The following is a 20,759-nucleotide window of genomic DNA, read 5'->3' on the forward strand; positions in this document are numbered from 1 at the left end:
TTTTGTCCCCCCAAGTGTCGCTGTTTAATACAAAAACTAATTTAAATGCTTCTACTTTCTATTTTGATGCTGAGGAGTTGAACTGAGCCTAAGAGAGACAAAGTTCAGCTCCTGCTCTGGGTTAAACTCAGTAGACTGTTTCTCTCACCGGCCTGACTGACGGACTGAAACATGAAACTCTGGTTTTCTATCCAGACTCACGTTAAATAGGAATCTACCACTGAAATATTTGAGCATATTATCATCTTAACAGAGAAACAATGATCAAGTTTAAAGATTAACTTCAGACCCCATGACTCTCTCCTTTGAGAGAACCTCTTCACGTTAAGATTAGAACCTGGAATTACGGCCTCGCGGTTCTCTGCCTCCGCCACTCACACTAGTTTCAGGTTGCATCCCTGTTTCACATTAAATATGAATCATTTGTGTGAAATTTTGTCATAATTGCTGTGTGAAGTCCAGGGTTATGGCTAAAAAAAAAAAGCGTTTTGTGAGGTCACACTGAGCTTGACCTTTGACCACCAAAACCTAATCAGTTCATCCTTCAGTCCAAGTGAATGTTTGTGCCAAATGTGAAGAAGTTCCCTTGAGGAGTTCCAGAGATATTGCGCTTACAAGGCCAAAACCGCATTTTGTGAGGGCTCCGTCACCTTGACCTTTGACCACCAAAACCTAATCAGTTCATCCTTGAGTCCAAGTGAATGTTTGTGCCAAATTTGAAGAAGTTCCCTCAAGGCGTTACTGAGATATTGTGTTCACAAGAATGGGGACGGACGGACGGACAACCTGAAAACATAATGCGTCCGGACCTGATCCATAAAATCTTACATCCTGCAGCTTTAAGGCGGGGATATGGTTTGTATGACGTGTTATCTCTGATTCATGATGCTGCAGTTGTTTGTACACACACACAAAAAGCAGCAGCTGAAATAAGTGTGTGGAAAATGAACGAAGAGAGCTTGAGACAGACACTTCTACTTTCTCATCCCTGCAGCGCTCACACCTGCACACATGTACCTGTCTCCTGCAGGAGGTCTGAGGTCTCGGTTGTCGACAGGCGGCAAAGTTTCTGAGATTCAAATTGTCCAATCAGGTGCGTTTGAGAATCTGGACCAGACAGAAGTTTAAACTGAGATATTCATTAGAGAAGCTGCTGCTGTGCTGTGTAATAGTCCTGAGAGATTTTTCATTTTTTATTAATGATGTATATCTCACACGTCATCTACTAAATCTGCCTGTTCAGCTTGGTGAGTCTGATTACTCAAGGCCAAAGTGTTTTCCATTATAAAAAAATACATCAGTCTTATGGTATGATTTCTTCACTATAGTCAAATATCAGTAACATACATTTTAAATCAAAACACACTTTTCATTAAGCGCCCTATTTTGAGCCATTTTGAAATGTGTACACACTCAACAGCCACTAAAACTACTTCCTTCCTTCCATTTGCAAAGATGCCGGCCACTCGAGAGCTCATCACTCGAAGCTTCATTAGGCTCCGTCAAATCAGATGCTCCCGTCGGTGTCCTCTCTGGAAGTTATGTACATTATCTTTCAATGGAGCCGCTTCTCTCATAATTAATGTCCACTTTCAGTGAAATATGCTTTTTGCCATCGCAGGAGGAAGGAGTCACATCTGCATGAGTTACAGCTCGTCACTTATGTTTGGTTGAACTCAGTTAGACATCTGTAGATTATAGCCAATAGTAGAAATCTATTCCTTCCTATATTTATCTCAGCACGATTGCTCTGATAACAGCGGCCTCTGTGAAACAATTTGAGGCGAGTGATTTTAAAACAAGTCTACGTGTTCAGACAGAACGTGATGTGAATCATAGAAGCTGCACTGCGACGCCTCATCGCCAGTGGAAAATGTTTTAATGTAAGTGGAAATTTTGCTCAGTATTTCATACTGAAAGTGAAAGTCTCAGGGGCTCACTGAAGGCTTCAGGATTCATCCTCTGGGGGCCGTGAATGTCTCTGCTCCATTTCATCCAACAAGTCCTCCAACCTGAACCACCGTCCAGGTCGTTTTCCTCCAACCCTCAGATCCGCCCCACAGGAGTATCTCCTGAGATAAGCGCCCTTACGGTGGCGGGCGTACCGAACATTTGCTCGGTTACATGGTTACACTGATAAACACGCAGACTGTTCCGACATTGGTGTACCCACCTTTGTCGCCGTGGTTACCATAATAACTGCCAAGGCTTGGTTATAGATTTAGGAAAAGAAGGAATGCGAGCTTAGGTGTCGCCGAACAACAAAATCTAACTATGGGTCATAATGACCTGCTGCACACACGACCTTTGTGCTTGTTCCTTCACAGGAGGACAGTCTGGACCAAACGGATGGGCTGCACCAACAGACAGACAGACAGACATCGCCTCAGATAATATTGATTCATCAGTTACAACAACCCTCCCCCCACCCCCTCACCCGCCCTCCATCTCTTGACATTACATCTGACCCCTGGCTCTGATAATGAAAGGTGAATGAAAAAGCCTGGAGCCCTGTGCTGTTGACATTTCACCAATGTTTTTCTGTTTGACGTTTCCTCCATCTGACATATTTTTGAGACAGAAACCTGATAAGCGTATGTGTAAAAAAACAAACAAACAAAAATTATTAATCTGTTACTTTTCAGATGGAAATTCATTATTGTCCAAAGTTTATACTCCCGATATAAATTCTGAACATGCTGCCCTGCAGGGTCGCGAGCCAAGCACTGTGGCTGAGATGCTGTGACTGAACAACCCTCACACTTAGTGGAGAAATTACATGAAAACTTAAATCCATATTTTCAGCAGCTAACAAGAAAATTGCATTTCTTATCACAGGATAAAACTGTCACGCCGCGCTGATGGTCTCCTGTCGATACGTTTTGATGCTCAGACTAATACAAAGTGTGGGAGAGGTGAGGAGACAGCCAGCAGGTCCAGGTTTGATCATATCGTTTCGAGCTTACCGGTAAACTCCAGGACCATCTCCCTACATCTACTCTGACATGCCAGACGTGCAGCGCAATCTCTGAGCAATCTTCATCCAGCAGGTGGACAAGAGAGGATTATTGGTTCTTTGTTGAGGGTGAGGAAGAAAAACAAATTTTCATTTTAAACTTAAGATTGCACTTCATACATCACACGTCACATACGTGCAGGAAAACAAGGAAAAGACCAAGCCGAGAATATGTTACAGCAAAGGGTCATCTGAATGTAAGAGAGAGGTTTGCAGAGCCTTCAAAACATACTATATCCTAAAAGTATAACTATATCTAAAGATCTACAGGCCAGAACAGCCACAGTCGTGTGTGATACTGATATTGGTGCGATTATTTAGTAACAGCACCAATGAGGAGTAGACTCACAAATTATTTTCCAGACATCCATCACCTTTCGACAGTTTCCTACCATATGTGTAAAATTTAATAGGTTGCCATTAGAACTTGATGAGCAATTAATGGACTGAATTATTTAAGATAAGACAAGGTAAAATAAGATTATTAGTCCCACAGTGGGGAAATTTGCAATTAATTAATTTCAAATAATCATCTTCGGGGGTAGAATCAGTTTATAAAGGATTGGATTCCTACATGAAAAAATGCCATTTGTATGCCATATGTAATTTTATGCCATTAAAAGTCTCTTAATCAAAACAATAACAAAAGAAGGAGTTTGGTGACGTCTTGTTTGGATCATGGGAGTTGCCGTCTTTGCAGTCAGCTTCTCCCAGTTTGGATTCCTTCAATGCCAGTCCTTCAGGAGGTTTGTTTTTTTACCTTACATGTGACCCGCTGCCTGTGATAATGAAAGGTGAATGAAGAAGCCTCGAGCTTTGTGCTGCTGACATTTCACCAGTGTTTTTCTGTTTGACGTTTCCTCCGTCTGACAGAGTTTTGAGACCAAACCCCGATAAACGTATCAAGTATGTATCAGGAGGTTTTTATCAGCAGCTGAGTTATCTGCAGAGGTCTCCTCGCCACCACTACAAACGTACGAGGTGATCAAATCTGGTAAAAACACTGAATAAAACAGTTTCACCTTAAAAATCTGAGTTTCTCCAACACTGTTCAGCAGACACATGTCTTGAAGCAGCTGGGAAGTGACCTGTCGCTAATTGTTTGCTCAGTTTGTTTTCTCTGATAACTTAAGATCCAGGCGTGCGATGACTACAATTAAAATAAATAGTTAAAAACAACCTGGATCGAAAAAGTATATCTTAAAAATGTGGCTTAAAATTGGATAAAAAGTCAGTTTTGATCACTTCTGTCAGACAACCCACAATGCTGGCTCATGCAGACGGGGATATGACGTCATTGCCGCGAAACCAAATGAAACAGACCGTTACCATGATTGAAATCAGGTATTTCTGTTTATTTTTCGGTTTGAAAATTGCTGGAAACATTGGGGATAATGTAAGTACACAACTCAAAAAATATATATAACATAAATCTAGTTCTTTTTTTAGACATTTTAATGTGGAAAAGTTACATATTATAACTTTAGTGGGTGAAGTAATTCTTCAGTCATTTTATTATCATCATCAATAACTTCATAAAGAACCTCTAAGCAGTACAAACACAGAAATGTGTCTCTGATCCGCCAGACATGTGGTTACTCATCAGAGCGATATCAGTTGGAGAGTTTGTTTCAGAATAAACCGCACTAGTCATCGTGTTGTAATATGCCCCCCAGTGCAGTGATATGACTCTTTGATGTGGTTTTTAAAATAATTTTTAGACACTAATGGTACACACAATAGTGTCATGGAGTGTAAATGTTACAGCAGTCACAGAGTCTGGGTCTGCTTAACGCCCCAGGGAAAAACTGAACTGTGCTCCTCTATTGTCCCTCCCCTGTTCCTGCCAAACTGTGTGTAATGTCAAGTATCCTGCTGCAAGCTACTGACATGCATCCATCAGGTGCCGCACACACATGCTGGAATACTTCCCCTTGACGGTTTGCCAGGTGTCAATTAACCTGTGTAATTGAATTAGACATAAATGCATGTAGGATTATGCACCAGCGTGATATCAAAACTAGATTTTCTCTACAACATAAGGCAACACAATGTGGCAGGATGTGCACTTAATATTTCAGTTTTATTGTGCTTTAATGTTGCTAATTTTTTGCACTAAAACCAAATAACCACAAGCTAATTGCAAATCAATAACCCTGCTACCCAGGGGCATCTTGGATTCTGTGAATAGATGTGAATATGTACCATCTTTCAACTGCAAGTCTTTTATCTACATGTATTTTGTAGTAATTTAACGCCTCTACCAGGTGCCCCGAACACTTTCTTAGAAAACTGATGACTGCTTTTTAATGTACAGCCGAAAGGTCTGTGACAGCCTGATGACCTCAAACCTCCTGTATGTATGCGCACATGTGTACTGTATATGGATGAACACATGCACACACAAGCAAGTGTGAAAGCCTGCTTCAGGCATCAAAGTGTAACATAAGCAGTCTGTAGCATGTGTGTGTGTGTCTGTGTGTGTGTGTAAGACGGATTCAGTTCAGCCGTACATAATTCAGATTTAGGGAAACAAAGGCCTGCTTATGTCATAACAGGGTAAGCTACACAATCTTGCAAGTTGAGCAGAAGAGAATAAAATCCAGCTTCCTGGTAAACAGGATGAGAAGCGCATTCAGCATCTTTAGCCGTTTTTGTGTCTTCCGAGAAAGTCTCTTTAACACATTTATACATCTGATAAACCGACAAAGGCTGATACTAAGAATCCATTTTATTACTTCACTGAAAAATACTTGCCTATAACTCAGAGAAGATCATTTATATCCTGTTTATTGGCTTGTTTGATTTACCACCCACCTGCGTGGTCTTATGTACAGTCTTACGTATTTACAGTCTCTGATGAAAATGTGTCATCTCATAGACTCAGTTGTTGTCTGATTACTGACCAATATGAAACGCCTTTGTTTGTTTGTTTCCCTGTTGTGATCTCAATCTGCTGCCTTTGTTTCCAGAGGAAAAATAGCACTTTTATTTTTTTCATCAAGACAATCTTCGGGTATGTCACTTTGTTGTGTTTTATTACTTCCCTCAACACTTGGGCATGCCCCCTTTTCCATGCAATGCTCAAAAAAAAAATGTAAAGAAAGAAAAAGGAAACACCTTAGCGCTCAGGCTGTGGAGCTGATCTGCTGATCTCACCTGCTGTACCTCTCCTGCCATCTGCTGGCCAGCTGAGGAGCCTGCAGGAGTTACACCCCTGTTTCAAATTGAACACTAAAGCTTTTACGCATTTTGTTGGTGAAATATTTATGGAACAGCATTTAATGATAATCTGTCAAATTACATAAAAATGCATCCAAAGCAGTTGTTTCACAGCCCTCATTCAGACGTGCCACACGAATTTGATTTGATGAGTTTTGTCGACTGCTGTTTCTCAGGTCAAGAATGAACTGAAAATACAGGTTCTGATGCATGATGATTTGGCCCTGTTAAAACAATGTGTGACTGTGATCTGTTCAAATGAACACACACACACACAACTCACACATTCTAGAGACGATCAATAACGTGACCTCTGACCTCCATGAAAAGGAGAAAGCATTATCCCAAACTTAAAAAAGAGAAGTTCTGACCTTAAACCTGCAGCGTAAAGTTAATGGTCACTGTAATTGTTCCTCCATATTAACCATGAAGTTGAGGACAACATTAAGCTGTAGTTAATTATTCTGTTTTTAGACAAAGGAAATTAACATTTTCCATGTAATTAAAGTCGTTTTTAGTACAAATTGACTGTAGCTTTATCACAGCAGCAAGGAAACATTGAAAAAATATAAGAGAAATTTTATTCTGAAAAGACTATGACTTTTAGAGAGACTCACTTGATTTGACTAACTGGCTTTTGAAGTCTCTAAATATTGTAGTGTCTTTAGGAAGGGATCTTTTCAGAGCCATTACAGCCACAAAGAATTGTGTTAATGTAGTTATTAAGCCAACAATGTTTACCACTGTCACCATCTCCATAGTTCGCATGCTAACACTTGCTAATTAGCACTAAACACAAAGTCTATTTGAAGCTGATGGGAATGCCATTAATATTTTTTTTTCTGGTATTCAGTCATAAATCAAATTACTGTACAAACTGATATTTGTAACTGACAATGGCGCCACATGAAAACCCAGAAGATGATCAAAGTTATTTCAGTTCATCCTCAGGGCGATATAAATGTCTTTACAAGATTTCACGGTGATCAATCCAATAGCTTAGATATTTTGGTCTGGACCAAAGTGGTGGGGTAACCCTCTGACGATGAAATCCCCAGAGCCATATGCGGGTACATCGCTATAACAGTGTAAGGCTGCTTATCTTATGTAGCCTATACTTAATTATATCTTATAGCTAAATATATGTCAGATGTTTTTAGACTTTGAATCTGCTGTCTGCGGGAAAATACACTGAATGCTGACTATATATCAAGACAATATTGAAGGATCAAGAACCAGCAGCTGAAACTTGCCCTGATCTTTGACAGTCACATAAAATAATATGTTTACATTTACATGGCCCTCCATTTGCCAGTACATCTGGACTATTTATGATACTACATTAGTGCATTTTGCAGTTACTGTTCTTTTGGCAGAAGTAATTTCTTACACAAGGGGACTCTCAATTAAAACAACACCACAAGACTGCGTTTGGTGATGGCTGCTTAGCTTTGTTTCGATTGATTCTCTGATAACTTATGACCCGGATGTGCAGGGGAGGTTTAACCGCAGCCGAATTATCCGCAGAAGTGTCCTCCTCTATATATCGGATGGACAAAGCAATCAAAGCCAGTAGACACACTGAATAAAACAGTTTCATTTCAAAAGCCGGAGATTCTCAGATGCTGTCCGGTCAACACAGGAAGTCCCTGAGCGGCTGGGAAATGAGCTGCCTAACATTAGCCTAGCTTTTTTCTCCGATAACTCCAGATCCAGAGGTCCGATGACTAAAATCTTTCAACCTGGGATAATAAATACAAAGTCGAAAACTACCAAGATGTAATCTTAAAAAAATTTGGCTTAAAACCGAATAAAAGTCCATTTTTAGCCTCTAGCAGGTAACAACAACGCCGACGCATGCGCATAGGAAATATGACGTCATTGACTGGCGACCAACTGAAAACTGCCGTTAAAATCATGATTAGCTAAATTGGAGAATTGCTGGAAACATTTGTGATAATGTAAGTACAAAATAGAGAAATTAAAAACACAGGTTTAGTCTTTTTAGACATTTTAATGCGTCAAAGTTACACATTATAACTTTTAAAGTAAAAATACTCCCACGGAATTGCACCCGAAGAGCAACAAGCATCTTAATATCACAAGTGGAAAAGATTTCAACTGATTTAGTTAATCTTTTATTTAAAAGTGCGTCATATTTCATAAGTTCATATCTTTTTAAGGTAAATCTTTAAAGTATCTAGTGACTAAAGCTGTCGCGTAAATGCAGTAGAGTAAAAAGTATTTTTCCCCTGAAATGTAGTGAAGTAAAAATAATAAAGTAGCAGTACTTAAGATTATTAGAGTAGTGAGGACACTAGGGCCGCACGGACACCGAGCCTGCCGGTGCAGTCCGGACCTGGGAGGTTATGAAGTTCAGGGGCCGACACTAACTAACTATCCACTCGGTACCTGTGGGACCCCTCGTAAGTCGGCAGCTACTAATACAGTTTTAGGCTATAGTGTCACATATGTATTTACATTGTATACAGTGCACGCTTAGGCTGAATTCCCCATTATTTTGATTTCACATTGAAGGACAAAACATCGTGGCTTAAAGACATGAGCGGACTGTCAACAGAGGAAAGTGCTATATTTCCCAATGGACCACGAAAGGTAAGAAGTTACTGCAGTTTTAAAAAAAAGTGTTGCTTCGTGCTTCAAGGGAAAACAACTACACAGTAGACAAATCATTAGGGTTAACGCACACAGAGCCAAACCAATGCTGCACCACATGCCTGTAACTTATCTCTTATGATGGGCATTTAAAGCAGAGTCAGAGGAGGAGGGTGTGTGTGTGGTTGTGTCATGGAAAAATATTATTATATAAGCAAAGGTGTCCTCCAGCAGTAGCTTTATATATAGTACATATTTTGTCAGACTATTCCTGCTGTGGTTTTACCTGCAGGTTTCTTCGTAAGACTCCTTTTAAACTGAGAAATACCTGAAGAAAAGTAAATTGCTGAAGTGCTAGAATATGTCTATTTACTCTCATGATGTGTATAACTTTCATGTGCTTAAGCAATGTCAAAATGGTGGATTAATATATTTTATTGGTTAGTTGTGGACAGCTATTGTCAGCTTGCTGAAATTTGTATATGTGGTTTGCCAGGCTGCCAAAGAAAAGTGGTACTGCAGCCTAGAATATATAGAAAGATATGAAGATAATTAGTGAATTCAAACTTGTATGAAGGTATTTGATCTTGAATCTGCTGGTTTGATACGGTGCTAGTAATCCACAGTTTAAACCCCAGTTGAAAATGTGTGAGGCCTGCCACCAGGGGGCTGTCTGCAGTCTCAACAGGAGATCATTTAATAGCATGTTAAATAAGATGTATTGTACACACTCTCAGACACAAATAACCACAGTGACAATAGTTTATACCTAACAGAGGTGTTGGGAAGAGTGTTTAGATCATTTATTTAAGTTGAATTTGCAATACCCTGTTGTAAAAATACACAACTAGATGTCAAATTCCTGCATTAACAAACATACGTATCAGTAGCAAAATGTATTTAAGTATCAAAATATATTGATATTTCTTATTAATACTATTATAAGCCACATTGTTGGAGTATTATTACTGATGTATTGATGTGTGCACAGCATTTTAATGTTTTGTTGTGCTTGAAATGGAGCTAATTTTATAGGGTTTTATATGGAAAATCTTAGTATGTCAGAAAGATACTTGAGTGCAGTGCCAGAGTTAAATGTACTTAGTGACTTTGCACCACTGGTTAAAGGAAAGCATGGATTATTTTCCTATAACACTATAGCCTCATGTTTCTTTTCCTCTTTTATTAGAGTTATAGAAAGTATTGAGACTTGTTTTCCAGCTCGTACTTGTTAGGTATCTGTAGTAGATAAATCATATCAGCCTATGGTGTATTTGTACATATGGCTACACTGGATGAAGTGATGCTGATGGTCTTTTCAGTGTCACTCACTGAAATGATTATGTGCTGCTATAATCCCAGCCTGGACACCGGCCCGGCCTGCCCATATGTAAAGTGTTAAAGCTGCTTCTCTTCACTTGTTGCAGGGTAGTAAACCAAGTGTGTGTGTTTAAAAACACGCTTTAATTTCCTGACAGATGAACTGTGGAAAGTCAAATTTCCTCATTTGATTCATACCTGTGATGTAGGGCACATATTAAACAGCTTCAAATTACTCACTCATTCAGGCATCTTTTTATTACAAAGGTTTTATACATTACTACTAACTTTAGTAATGGTTGATAAATTTATTACTGCTAAATGTTCAACAATAAACATTTACAACTGCAGATGTGATGACTTATTAGAAAGTCAGAAATGGCATTTGCTAACAGTTTACAAACATTTATGACTGCATACTTAATGGCTATTAAAATTGCATACATAGATTTTTTTGGCCACTTGGGAGCAGCAGAAACAAGCTGTAAACACAACACTGCCATATTGTTGCCTTTTGAGTTGCTATGTGGCAAATGTTTGTTTATTTACACGTCCAGCAGACGCAAAGCGACATCATTGTACATTTGGAGTCATGTTTGTGTCCACCTGATGAATGAAAGTACAGTATTCACCCTCTTTTAGCTCTGTGTTTGGTCTCCACCAGCTCCTGAGGGAAACATCTGACTCTCTAGCTGCTAAATGCTCCACTATGTTCATTAGCTTGTTGCTCACTTTATGTGTTTGCCGTTTGGTGCTGGACAGGTAGTGAATATATGGTTTATCAGAGGTGTTTCAGCTGCCGGTTGCATCTGAAAATAAGGTTAACAATCCCTGTCATATTTATCTATATTGTGTAATCCATTGTTGATATAAAATGTTGATCATAGTTGGTTTAAAGGGTCAAGATAAAGCTGGAGGGATGGCAGAGCCAAATGGTGGCCAGTGGTAACCATGACTGAAGCTTTGCTGTGCCATTGGCCACCACACACTGAGCTGTTAAACCAATCTATTGAAGGTTTAACAAAAAGAATAGCCCATTAATATTTAAATGTTGGCTACTTGGTCCTCATTTAGCAGTCACTGTTGCCTGAGTGAGTTAATGAAACACTCTGACTGACATAATGGCTACTCGGTCTAAATCGTGCCTCACAGCAAAGAAATGAACAAGGCACACTAAAGGAAATACTGGTCTCTGTCCTGGAGGTGGATGAGCTCCAGCCAAAGGAAGTGGAACAGTGCTTTTGGATCAATCCAAGTAGGACTGGTCCAAACTGTTATTTTCATGATCTAATAATGTACTTTTTGATTAATTAATTAATAGTTCAATCTATGAAATGTCAAAATTCACAGCTTGAAGCAACAAGCAGCCTCAGATGTCAAAGGTCATTCTTCTCTGACCCCCCCAGACCAAGGCAGAGTTAGACAACAGCACCATTTTGTCAAATTCAAGACGTATGAGATTATATCACGAGATATAAATAATACATGAGCTTAAAGAGAAGGTGAGAAATCGGCAGTGAGTGGTTTTTCATCAGGCCTCCATTACTTTGAAAGCATTATGTCTAATTCAGCATAGTGGGGCCCTTAACTGACTCCTGGAGTCAGGACAGGGACTCTGGGGAGATTAGAGGGTCATGATGGAGAGACAGCTGTGATATAATGTCAGTGTGATGTAAAGAGAGAGAGGAGAGAGAGGGAGAGGGAGAGAGAGAGAGGAGATGGACCGTGGCCAATGATCGGCAAGCAGAGAATAACTAAAGTAGAGACAGAGAGGAGATGTCATAAAGCCAGCTCTTCTCCACAGGCCTAAAATGCGAGCGAGTCACATAGGATGAGCGGAGACACAAAGCCGGATATGAAGCAAGAGGTGATGAGGAGCAGCCAGGTGGTTTAGTCCATTTATTAATTTGATTCATTAGTCCGGGTCATTTCATAGACGCGCTGGCGGTTGATACAGAGCAGCAGCCAGGTCGAGATTATATCCTGAAACACCGTTTGTCCTGAACATGATGTCGAATTCCAAGATCCTACAATAGCGGAGTCTGAGGAGGAACCGGATTCACGGGACGCATGAATTAAACAATCATCTGCACCTCACGTTTCCCCCCCCCCTCCTCCTCCTTCACCCCCCTCCCTTAATGTGCCCAAACGGAGGTGTGTGGAGGAGAGAGCGATTCGAGCCCGCAGCCGATGCCCGGAGAAAACAGCAGCCTGTGTGCAGGCAGCTGTGGACGACAGGAAGGTGGTACCCAAAGCGTCGGTGTTTATTATCTGGGATCTGACTCTGGAGGCGCGTCGCTGAGGTATGGGCTGCGCTCCCAGTATCCACGTCTCTCAGAGCGGGGTGATCTACTGCCGAGACTCAGACGAATCCAACTCCCCCCACCAGACCACCACCATCTCTCAGGGCACCGCGGCCACGCTACACGGGCTCTTCATCAAGACCGATGCGGCCGAGACCATCCCCTCCGTCATCACCTACCAGAGCCGGCACTCGCGGAACAACTCGTACCGGGATCGCAAGGAGAACAGCGGAGGACAGAGCCGCATCGAGGCCGAGACGCAGACCAGCCACACCAGCGTCAAGGTAGAGTACAGCAGGGAGCAAACACGGTGTACTGGCACTGGCACAGGCTCAGCATCATCACCGGGTCGTGAGTGAAAAATCACACGTGAGGAGGCCTTAATGTTTTTGTTTGTTTGTTTGTTTATTTGTTTGTTTGTTATCAGAGGAGGCCCAAGCCTGTTGGTCAGATTACAGTCACTGTAGTTCATTCAGTCGGATCTCATTCACTACCCTCCCTGCTGCCGGCCATTAGTGAGCACAGTGATTATCAGTTAGTGTATGACATGATATGACAGTGGTTGTGTTAGTGGAGGATCTGATGTGTTTCACTCTGCTGTAGATGTATTTATACTAAATGACAGACGGGCTTCAGATTCAGTGATTTATCAATAAAAAGTCTTTGTAGTTAAGCATCTGTCTGACTTAACGGACCCCAGTTTAGCATCTGCAGGCACTATATTAACATTTATGTTTTATAATACTGTGATGTGGTTGTAAGCAGCTGTGTTTTGTTGTACGGTCAATAACAGCCTCCACCTTTGAGTGCTTATAGTTGTTGAGAAATACATTTACAAACACTTATATCTACGTTCAAGAACATTATAGTGTGTTATAAACCATTGATTAAATGTTATCTGTCATCTATCTTTAAGTGTTACTTAAAGATCAGCTTTGACGCTGAAGTTTTGGTGGAGTTTTGACCACTTCAAACTATTTCCCGTCTCCATGCATCTTATAGACGTCGGTGAAGTTGTCTCACAAATCCCTTCCCTTTTCCTCACTATCAGCTTTGTCAAGAAGCGGTGTAGTCTATACTCTCTGTCTTATAGCAAAAGTTTCTTTACGGACTATTGTTTATTATCTGTAAGCACAGCCCAGCGATCTCCAGGCAAAGGTTCCCAGAAACAGTATAAACTGTCAAATGAGCAGAAACGTGGATCCAGTTGGTTCGTTCTTCAGCAGCAGAGTGTGTGCACCAAAGTGACAAAACTCATCTCATCCGGCTCATCTGATGTTTTACAATCTGACTTCATCCCTTTATTAAACTGTGTTAATTCCAGTGGACAGTTTAAGGATCTGATGGCTCTGCGTGGCATCCTGAAGTTTGCTTCTGCTAAAAGTCGCCAAAGTGACAGATTTAGTCAAATTCAGCATGGGAGGCAAGCTATTAGCCGAATAATCTAAATTATTAAGAACAGATTAAATGAGTTATCAAGTTAACAGCTCATTACATCCATCACGGGGGTTGACTTCAGACTTAAATTAATGTTTGAAGAAAAACTCAGGCTGTACTTACCTGGTTTTTCTGGAGCTTTCAACAACATGTGAAGGTCTTTCTCCGCGGACAGAGCTTGTGATGACAAAAGAAGAAAAAAAAGCTAAAACATGGACCGAAGTTAAGATCTTTTGTCAAGAAAAGGTGAAGAATGAACTTCGACACACAAAAATCAGCTTAGCTCTTGTGTAATAGCTCATTGCATTTAACATGGAAAATGTGCTTAACGTGATGAAACAAATTAATAAGTTAGTGAACGAGTTAATACATAAAAATCAGAGTTTTAAAACATCAGCCCTCCTCAGCAGTTTCACTCAGCAGTTGGGAAGTGTTTCAGCTTGTTGAGTTGTGTACACATCTTGTCATATTAATTGTGTGCTTTTCACTTGTTGATGGATCTCTCTCATGAGGGAGCATGTGAACAGATACTTCCTTATATTTATGATCGAACCCTAGAGGATATAGCTGTGTTTTGTTAAGAAGTAGTGCAGCAGATGATCGTGTCATCAGACCCTCAGAATAGATTAACCCATTCAGGCCTAAAAGAGATTTGGACAGTTTAACAAAACGAAAAACTGCCGTTGTTTGACATTTGCAGATGTTTCTTTTTTAAATAGAGTGTGATTAATATAATTCTGGACTGAACGTTTAGACTTTACAGAGGCTCAACAAGCCCCACGCTCTTTAATTCTCACTTTTCATTAATTTGTTACTTATACTTGTCTTGTCTGGTCCTAATATGGAGGGAAATTGGCACAGTGTGTGGATTGAGTGAAAACATTCAGTCGTCTTAACAGGATGTTTCTCATCAGCGGCTGAAATCATAGAACATATTGCTGCAGCATAGTAACATTTAGGTCCAGCATTTTTATACCTTTTATAGATTTGTGTGTGTGTGTGTGTGTGTGTGTGTGTGTTTATATACACAAGTCATTTGTTTACCCCTCTGGTCAGTACAGCAGGGGTGTCAACAGTCACATGTGAAGGAGCTGATGCTGGTGGCCTGTACGGCGATCCCCCCAGGGCCTCTCCAACAGACTCTGACTTATAAGAATATAGAGAGCAGAGAGTGAATTAGCAGTTTCACAGCATCGTTGTGATCACGTCTCGTTTAGACGCACAAAAGTTCAGTGAATAGCAGCAATACATGTTCACTAATCTAATGAACGCTGTTCTGACCGTAGTTTTATAGAAGGATTTTTTATATTTGTTTATCTTTGCAAACAAAATGACATTATTGAGAATAGAAATAGAAAGATAACACAAACAAAGTGTGCATGTGACAAAAGGCAACAGGTGACACGATACAAGAAAGAAGAAGAAAACAGGTCAGCAACAAACAGCGGCACAAAAGACCAACATCATGATGACAAGAAACATTAGACAATCAAAATCTGCATCAAAATGCAGCCAAAAAAAGTTCCCAGATCTTAGCGGATACAGGGAAACGATAAAGTAATGGTGACACACTCCTGAAGGAAAAAAAATGCTGATTCTAGTACATAAATTCTGAAAGAAAAACAGCTGTTCTGGTCTTAGATCCACGAGTCCTTGTTTGCGTAACTGTCCAGGTTTTAATTTTGGTTTACACGTTACAATAATGTGAGTGTATACACCAAAGCTGAGTGTACACAGAGCCCGTATATCCTTTGTGATGTCTCAAAAACAAAGCCGGAGCAGTACGGGCATCACATTCTCTCATAGGTTCACATTATCATTCTCACCAATACTGACAAAGTACAGCTACGTATTCCTTGTGCTGTTTGAGAGAACCTGTGTAGGAAGTGGATCCACGTTGGATCACGTTAGTATCCGTTCTCACTAAGCCAAAGTTTTCACACAAAAGATGGTTTTTCAAAAATGCTCTTCAGAGTGAATCTGAATCTGTTTTTTTTGTTTTGTTTTGTTTTTTGCGTGTATGTGAAAATTAGCTTTTGGAAAATGTTGCTGTTTGTCTGCTCAGAAAAACCTTTGTGGTCTATTAAGCTGTAGTGTGAGGCAGACAGCCCCCTGTCGCCTCTAATCCTCTCTGTGAGCATCACTTTAAATGTCACTGTTGGAAAATCCTGAATCCTGCCCAGGCAGAGGTGGGCTGGGGGCGGGACTCCAGCTCAACCTAACAAGGCTCACCTGAACTGATAACAGGCCTTTGTTTGCGAGAGCATGCTGCAGAATCCATTGTTGTATAAAAGTAAATCTCCTCCTGCTGTTGACTGTAAATTGATGCACTTTGCATGTAAGTTCCTGTTTGTCATCTTGTTGTACTGCTCTTTCTATCAGCTGCTGTTTTCATTGACCTTATAGCTTCAAAATCATCTGTAGTAGTTGTCAAATGAACGAGAAGTGAAATCCTGGATATAAGAGAATAAGCCAGTGTGATATTGTGCTTCATCCGGTGTCAGTCCCGAGACTCTGGAAGTGAAAACAGCCACTAAAAGACTCACTTTCTCCTCTATTCATGTTTATTTTGTCGCACAACGTCATGGTCATGAAATAGCAGTTTGATCAAGAGCTGCAGTCCAGTCACCATTGTTTTGCTTGTCTGACCAAACAAAATTGATAAATAGGTAAATGAGATCATTTTGTGGGTTTGGATGCATTGAGACACGATGTAAGTGGCTGTAGAGCAGCAGTGGAGAAAGTGGAGTTTTTAATGAGACATTTTCCTGTCTTAGCGTTTCAGTGTTGAGATGTGAGGCTGCACGTTGTTGTAAACGGTGTCTGAGACTTTGCCGACTTAGTTTGGACGTAGTCTGAGCTCAGATGGAAAAGGGGGTGTGTGAGAGCAGGAATGTCATCCGGGCTGTGAAGTGGAAAATAGTTTGGATGTTGGACTGGGACAGCTGTTTACATGCAAAGAAGTTCCTGTAGGTGTGTGTTTACATGCATGTTATCTCACCGGAGCACAGTCTGAATTTTTATTCTGCACAGTCATGTTTCCATGCTCTTCTTTTTTTTTAGTTTTGAAATGTAGTGCCGAATAAAGAGTTTAATACCAGGGATCGCGGTGGTTTCAGGACAAGAGACTTAATTAATTTGGTCAGTGCTGTACATAAAGTCTTGATTGAAAGTCTTACTTTGAGACTAATTCAGATGCTGCAGAATTTTGGGAGATTTCCAAACCAGATTCATGCAGGGCAGTTGGGGAGTAGCACGCAGTAACAAATTGCATAAATAAATATTGAAATAATCAGGCAGAATCTTTCCCAGGATTATCCTGGATCCTCAGTCAAGAAGGATTCATAAGAGGGTGAGTGAAAGCAACTCTCTTAATAGTACCTGTTTATTTTCCATGCCAGCATTTCCCAGCATACCTTGGGTAGAATGAATAGAATTCACTGGACTGGTCACCACTCCATTGCAGCTCATAATACACTGATCCTGACCAAAACTGGATTTCTTTTGACATCGATAACTATATTGAGTTCAGTCTGGACCAGAGTGACGGACTGACTGACCAACATTGCCATCCCTAGAACCGCTAGCAGGGCTAAAAACAAACATATCACTTTCCTTTGATGGACAACAAACGTGTATTTGACATTTCTGTACTGGCTGATTTACTGTAACAACAAGGTTTTACTGTTCTCATTGTACTTTGGACTGTGGTGGGAACTTTGAGGAGAGAGGCCAAAACACAATGACTGCACAATATCTAACAAAGCAGAGTAGAAAATAAATGTGAAGCCCCTTTTCCACCGGTCAGAAAGTCCACAAAGACCCACTAACATGTGGCTTTTGTCGGCGTTCACTCCGAAATCAAATGATGCTGCGGTAGATGTGGGTCCCACACGGAGGCTCCGACACTTTCAGGGTCGCTAAACCAGAGATGAGACGCGACAGATCCGTTTTAGTAGTAGCTAGTAATAGCTAGTAGCTCAACTGTGTGTGTATGTGTGTGTGATTGCTCCCTGCAGTTGTGTGTGTGTGTGTCCTCTCCGGCAAACTCGGCTGGCAGTGTAAAAGAAGTCAATCGCCTTTTTTTAGCAGGTTTGTGCCTATCTGCACAAGAATATTGAATTATTTGTCAAAAACCCATGAGAAAAAAAGAGGATCTAATCAACAGTTACTGTAACATCAGCTATGCACAGTAATGTCCTCTACAGCGTGCTATTATTGGCAGCACGATCATCCAATCTGAAGGCTGCATCCAAGAAGCCTGCTCCCGTGACAGAGTTGCCCCATGTCCAAATATCAGTTGATCAGTGAGAGCTCATTGTGTCTAAAGGACAAGAAAGGTGATAACTGCAGCAGTGTACAGACTGAGGCTGACCTCAGGTCCATCTAGGCTCGACAGAAGGCCACCTGCGCTGCAGATAAGCCGAGGCCTTGATGCAAGGACTGTGATTCACGTAAACACCGAGGCCTGGTGTTCACAGTGATGAGTAATGTAAGACGATGAAAGCCGACTGCCGGGTATTTATCTGGCATTACCAAAATAAATCAAACAATGTTTCAGATACAGATGGAAGTGACATAATCCATAGGAGCAGAAGAAGATTTATCCCTGCCCTGAAGGCCACAATAACGTCATCCTGTATCATTTCTGATTTCTAAACAGTGTGCTGAGTTTCAAAGAGCCACACACAAGGTCAAGTCTTGATGAGAGCTACGCCCCTCTTTGTCACTTACTCAAAATGATTAGACATTGGCCTGTAAGTGTAAACAACTCTTTCTGTTCTCCAGCCATAGTGTAAACTAACTAGTCATCTTTATAATCTGCAATCAGGGTAAACAGTGAAAACACCTTCAAAAGAATACGTTAAACACACAGTAACTTTGTTAAGTTTATTGCATTCTGAAGAATAAACCGTGCCATTATATATGCAGTGAAATGGTAGAGCAGGCCCTCCACAATGAAAGCAGTGTTTAATCTGTGTCCTAACAATGTATACAGTATATACAATGACATGATGTACCTGGGCCCCAGTAAGTAAGAGTTTATTTATACAGCACCTTTCAAAGCTAACATTACCAAGTGCTTCACAGAAACAAACAAAGACAATAGAGTTAGCTGAAGAGCTAAGTGAGGGGGTTTCATGCAGGATGCAGGAGAGTTGAAGAGGGGGGTTATGTGAGGCAACGATACTGCTCGAGGTGAAAGGTGACAGGTGCATGGCGGTGGTCTCAGAGACAAGAAGTTAGGCATCGTAGATCGGCTCATTGATTTCACAGTGGATGGGAAAACGCAACTCAATCAAATCTGAACACAAAGATTTTTTTAGCTTCTCTGCGACTTATACAATTATTGTCTGTGAATCTGCTCAGAAATCACAGAAGATACAACAACGCTCCAGAGAAGAACTGTGATGGCTGTCTTTGTTTTTAATGTTTGATCTGAAAACAGGAACAACTAACGGATATATCTGCAGACTTTTAATGGTGCCAAAGTGTAAACAAAGCTCAAAGCTAACTCCTTTACTCCATGGCAACAATATACATCCTGCCTGCGTCCCTCAGGTTATGGAAACTGTAGTGGTGGCATGATGGTTTTGGTGGTGGCAGGGTGTAGTTGTCTGGATTTTTTCTGAGGGGAAAAGAGAAAGAAATCAACACACAACATACCAAACTTACCCGGCTTATACAGCAGCATATCACCAGCTTCCAGTTTCACTTAAGTTCAGTTTCGAGTTGAGGATTTGAGCTTATTATTTATTCTCCCTCTCTGAGTGTCCTTACAGCGCGTTTTAAACTAATTAGATCTACTGTACATCTTTGTAATGTCACAGTGAAAATTATAAAGGTCTTTCTCTGTGGTTTAGTTCTTCTTTCCTCTCTTTCTTCCTTCTCTCCTCTCTTGCCTTCCCTCCAACTCTCTACGGACTCCAACTCTCATTTCTTTCTACTTTCTCACCTCTTTTTAAATATCTCTGTCTTTCCTCACCTGCCTGTTTTTTGAATCCTTATGAATCAAGTTTATGAGCCCACTTTCAGCCTTTCTCATTTTTCTCCATTTTGCTTGTAACACTCGTCTCACCTCTCAAAGGCTCTTGTCTGTGTACTCTGTCCTAAATCTTCCTTCCCCTCTTCTGTCTTTCCATAAGGGTTTTGTCACCCCCACTTAAGAGGAGGTGGTGTCCTGTGACAACTTCCCCCAACACTTCCTCCATCATCTCCTAACTCCACCGACTGATCTCCCTCCAAACTGTTCTCGCAGTGCCGAGTTGTCCCTGTTTCTACCGCCTTCCTTCCTGTTCTGTTTCACGTCGAGCTGTGTTGTCTTCGTGAAACACAGGATTGCTCATTTTCTCGTGAAGCCTGCCTGAAACCACACTGATGTATTTGGAGTCCCTTCCTTTTTAATTATCGTCACTGACGCACTGCCTTCAACACTGACCCAGCAGATGCTCCTTATCTCGATGGCTCTTTCTCTCCCTCTCACCGCTCACTCAGGTCATCTCTTACTTGATCGACATCAAGACGTCACCATGATCACCGACAGCGTGAAAGTGATTCCTGCGAAGCTTTGCAATAATTCCTTTGTTCCCAGAGACAAAAAGCTGGGATCTGAGGTCCACATGACTTTTACAGCTCAATCTTGCGAGTCTGCTTTCAGAAACCATAGTTTCCTTCGGCTTTCTTCAACATTTCTACGTCCAAACAACCTCCCCAGTTAGAGACCCCCGGACTGTAAAATGCGCTTATAGCTTTTCACCTAAATGTTTAAATCAAGTCCTATAAATGAAAAAACAATATACTGTATTTTGCGATTGCTTTCTTGACCAGCAAAAGTTTGCATAAGC

The 20,759-nt window shown here is 40.9% G+C and overlaps 1 protein-coding gene across 1 annotated transcript in view; it reads left to right on the forward strand.

The window, feature by feature from the left end:
- The first annotated feature begins 11,949 nt into the window (after positions 1-11,949).
- The window catches only part of pde8b (phosphodiesterase 8B), a 44,357-nt gene continuing 35,547 nt past the window's right edge, over positions 11,950-20,759 (forward strand). Inside the window, exon 1 of the mRNA XM_087178232.1 lies at positions 11,950-12,761. Coding sequence (XP_087034358.1) covers positions 12,480-12,761 — 282 coding nt within the window. The 5' untranslated portion in view covers positions 11,950-12,479. The remainder of the gene's footprint in view (positions 12,762-20,759) is intronic.

This window comes from Seriola lalandi, unplaced genomic scaffold (genome assembly GCF_002814215.2).
Source record: "Seriola lalandi dorsalis isolate HSWRI2012SDOR001 ecotype SW California unplaced genomic scaffold, Sedor1 jcf7180002054680, whole genome shotgun sequence".
Taxonomy (NCBI): Eukaryota; Metazoa; Chordata; class Actinopteri; order Carangiformes; family Carangidae; genus Seriola; species Seriola lalandi.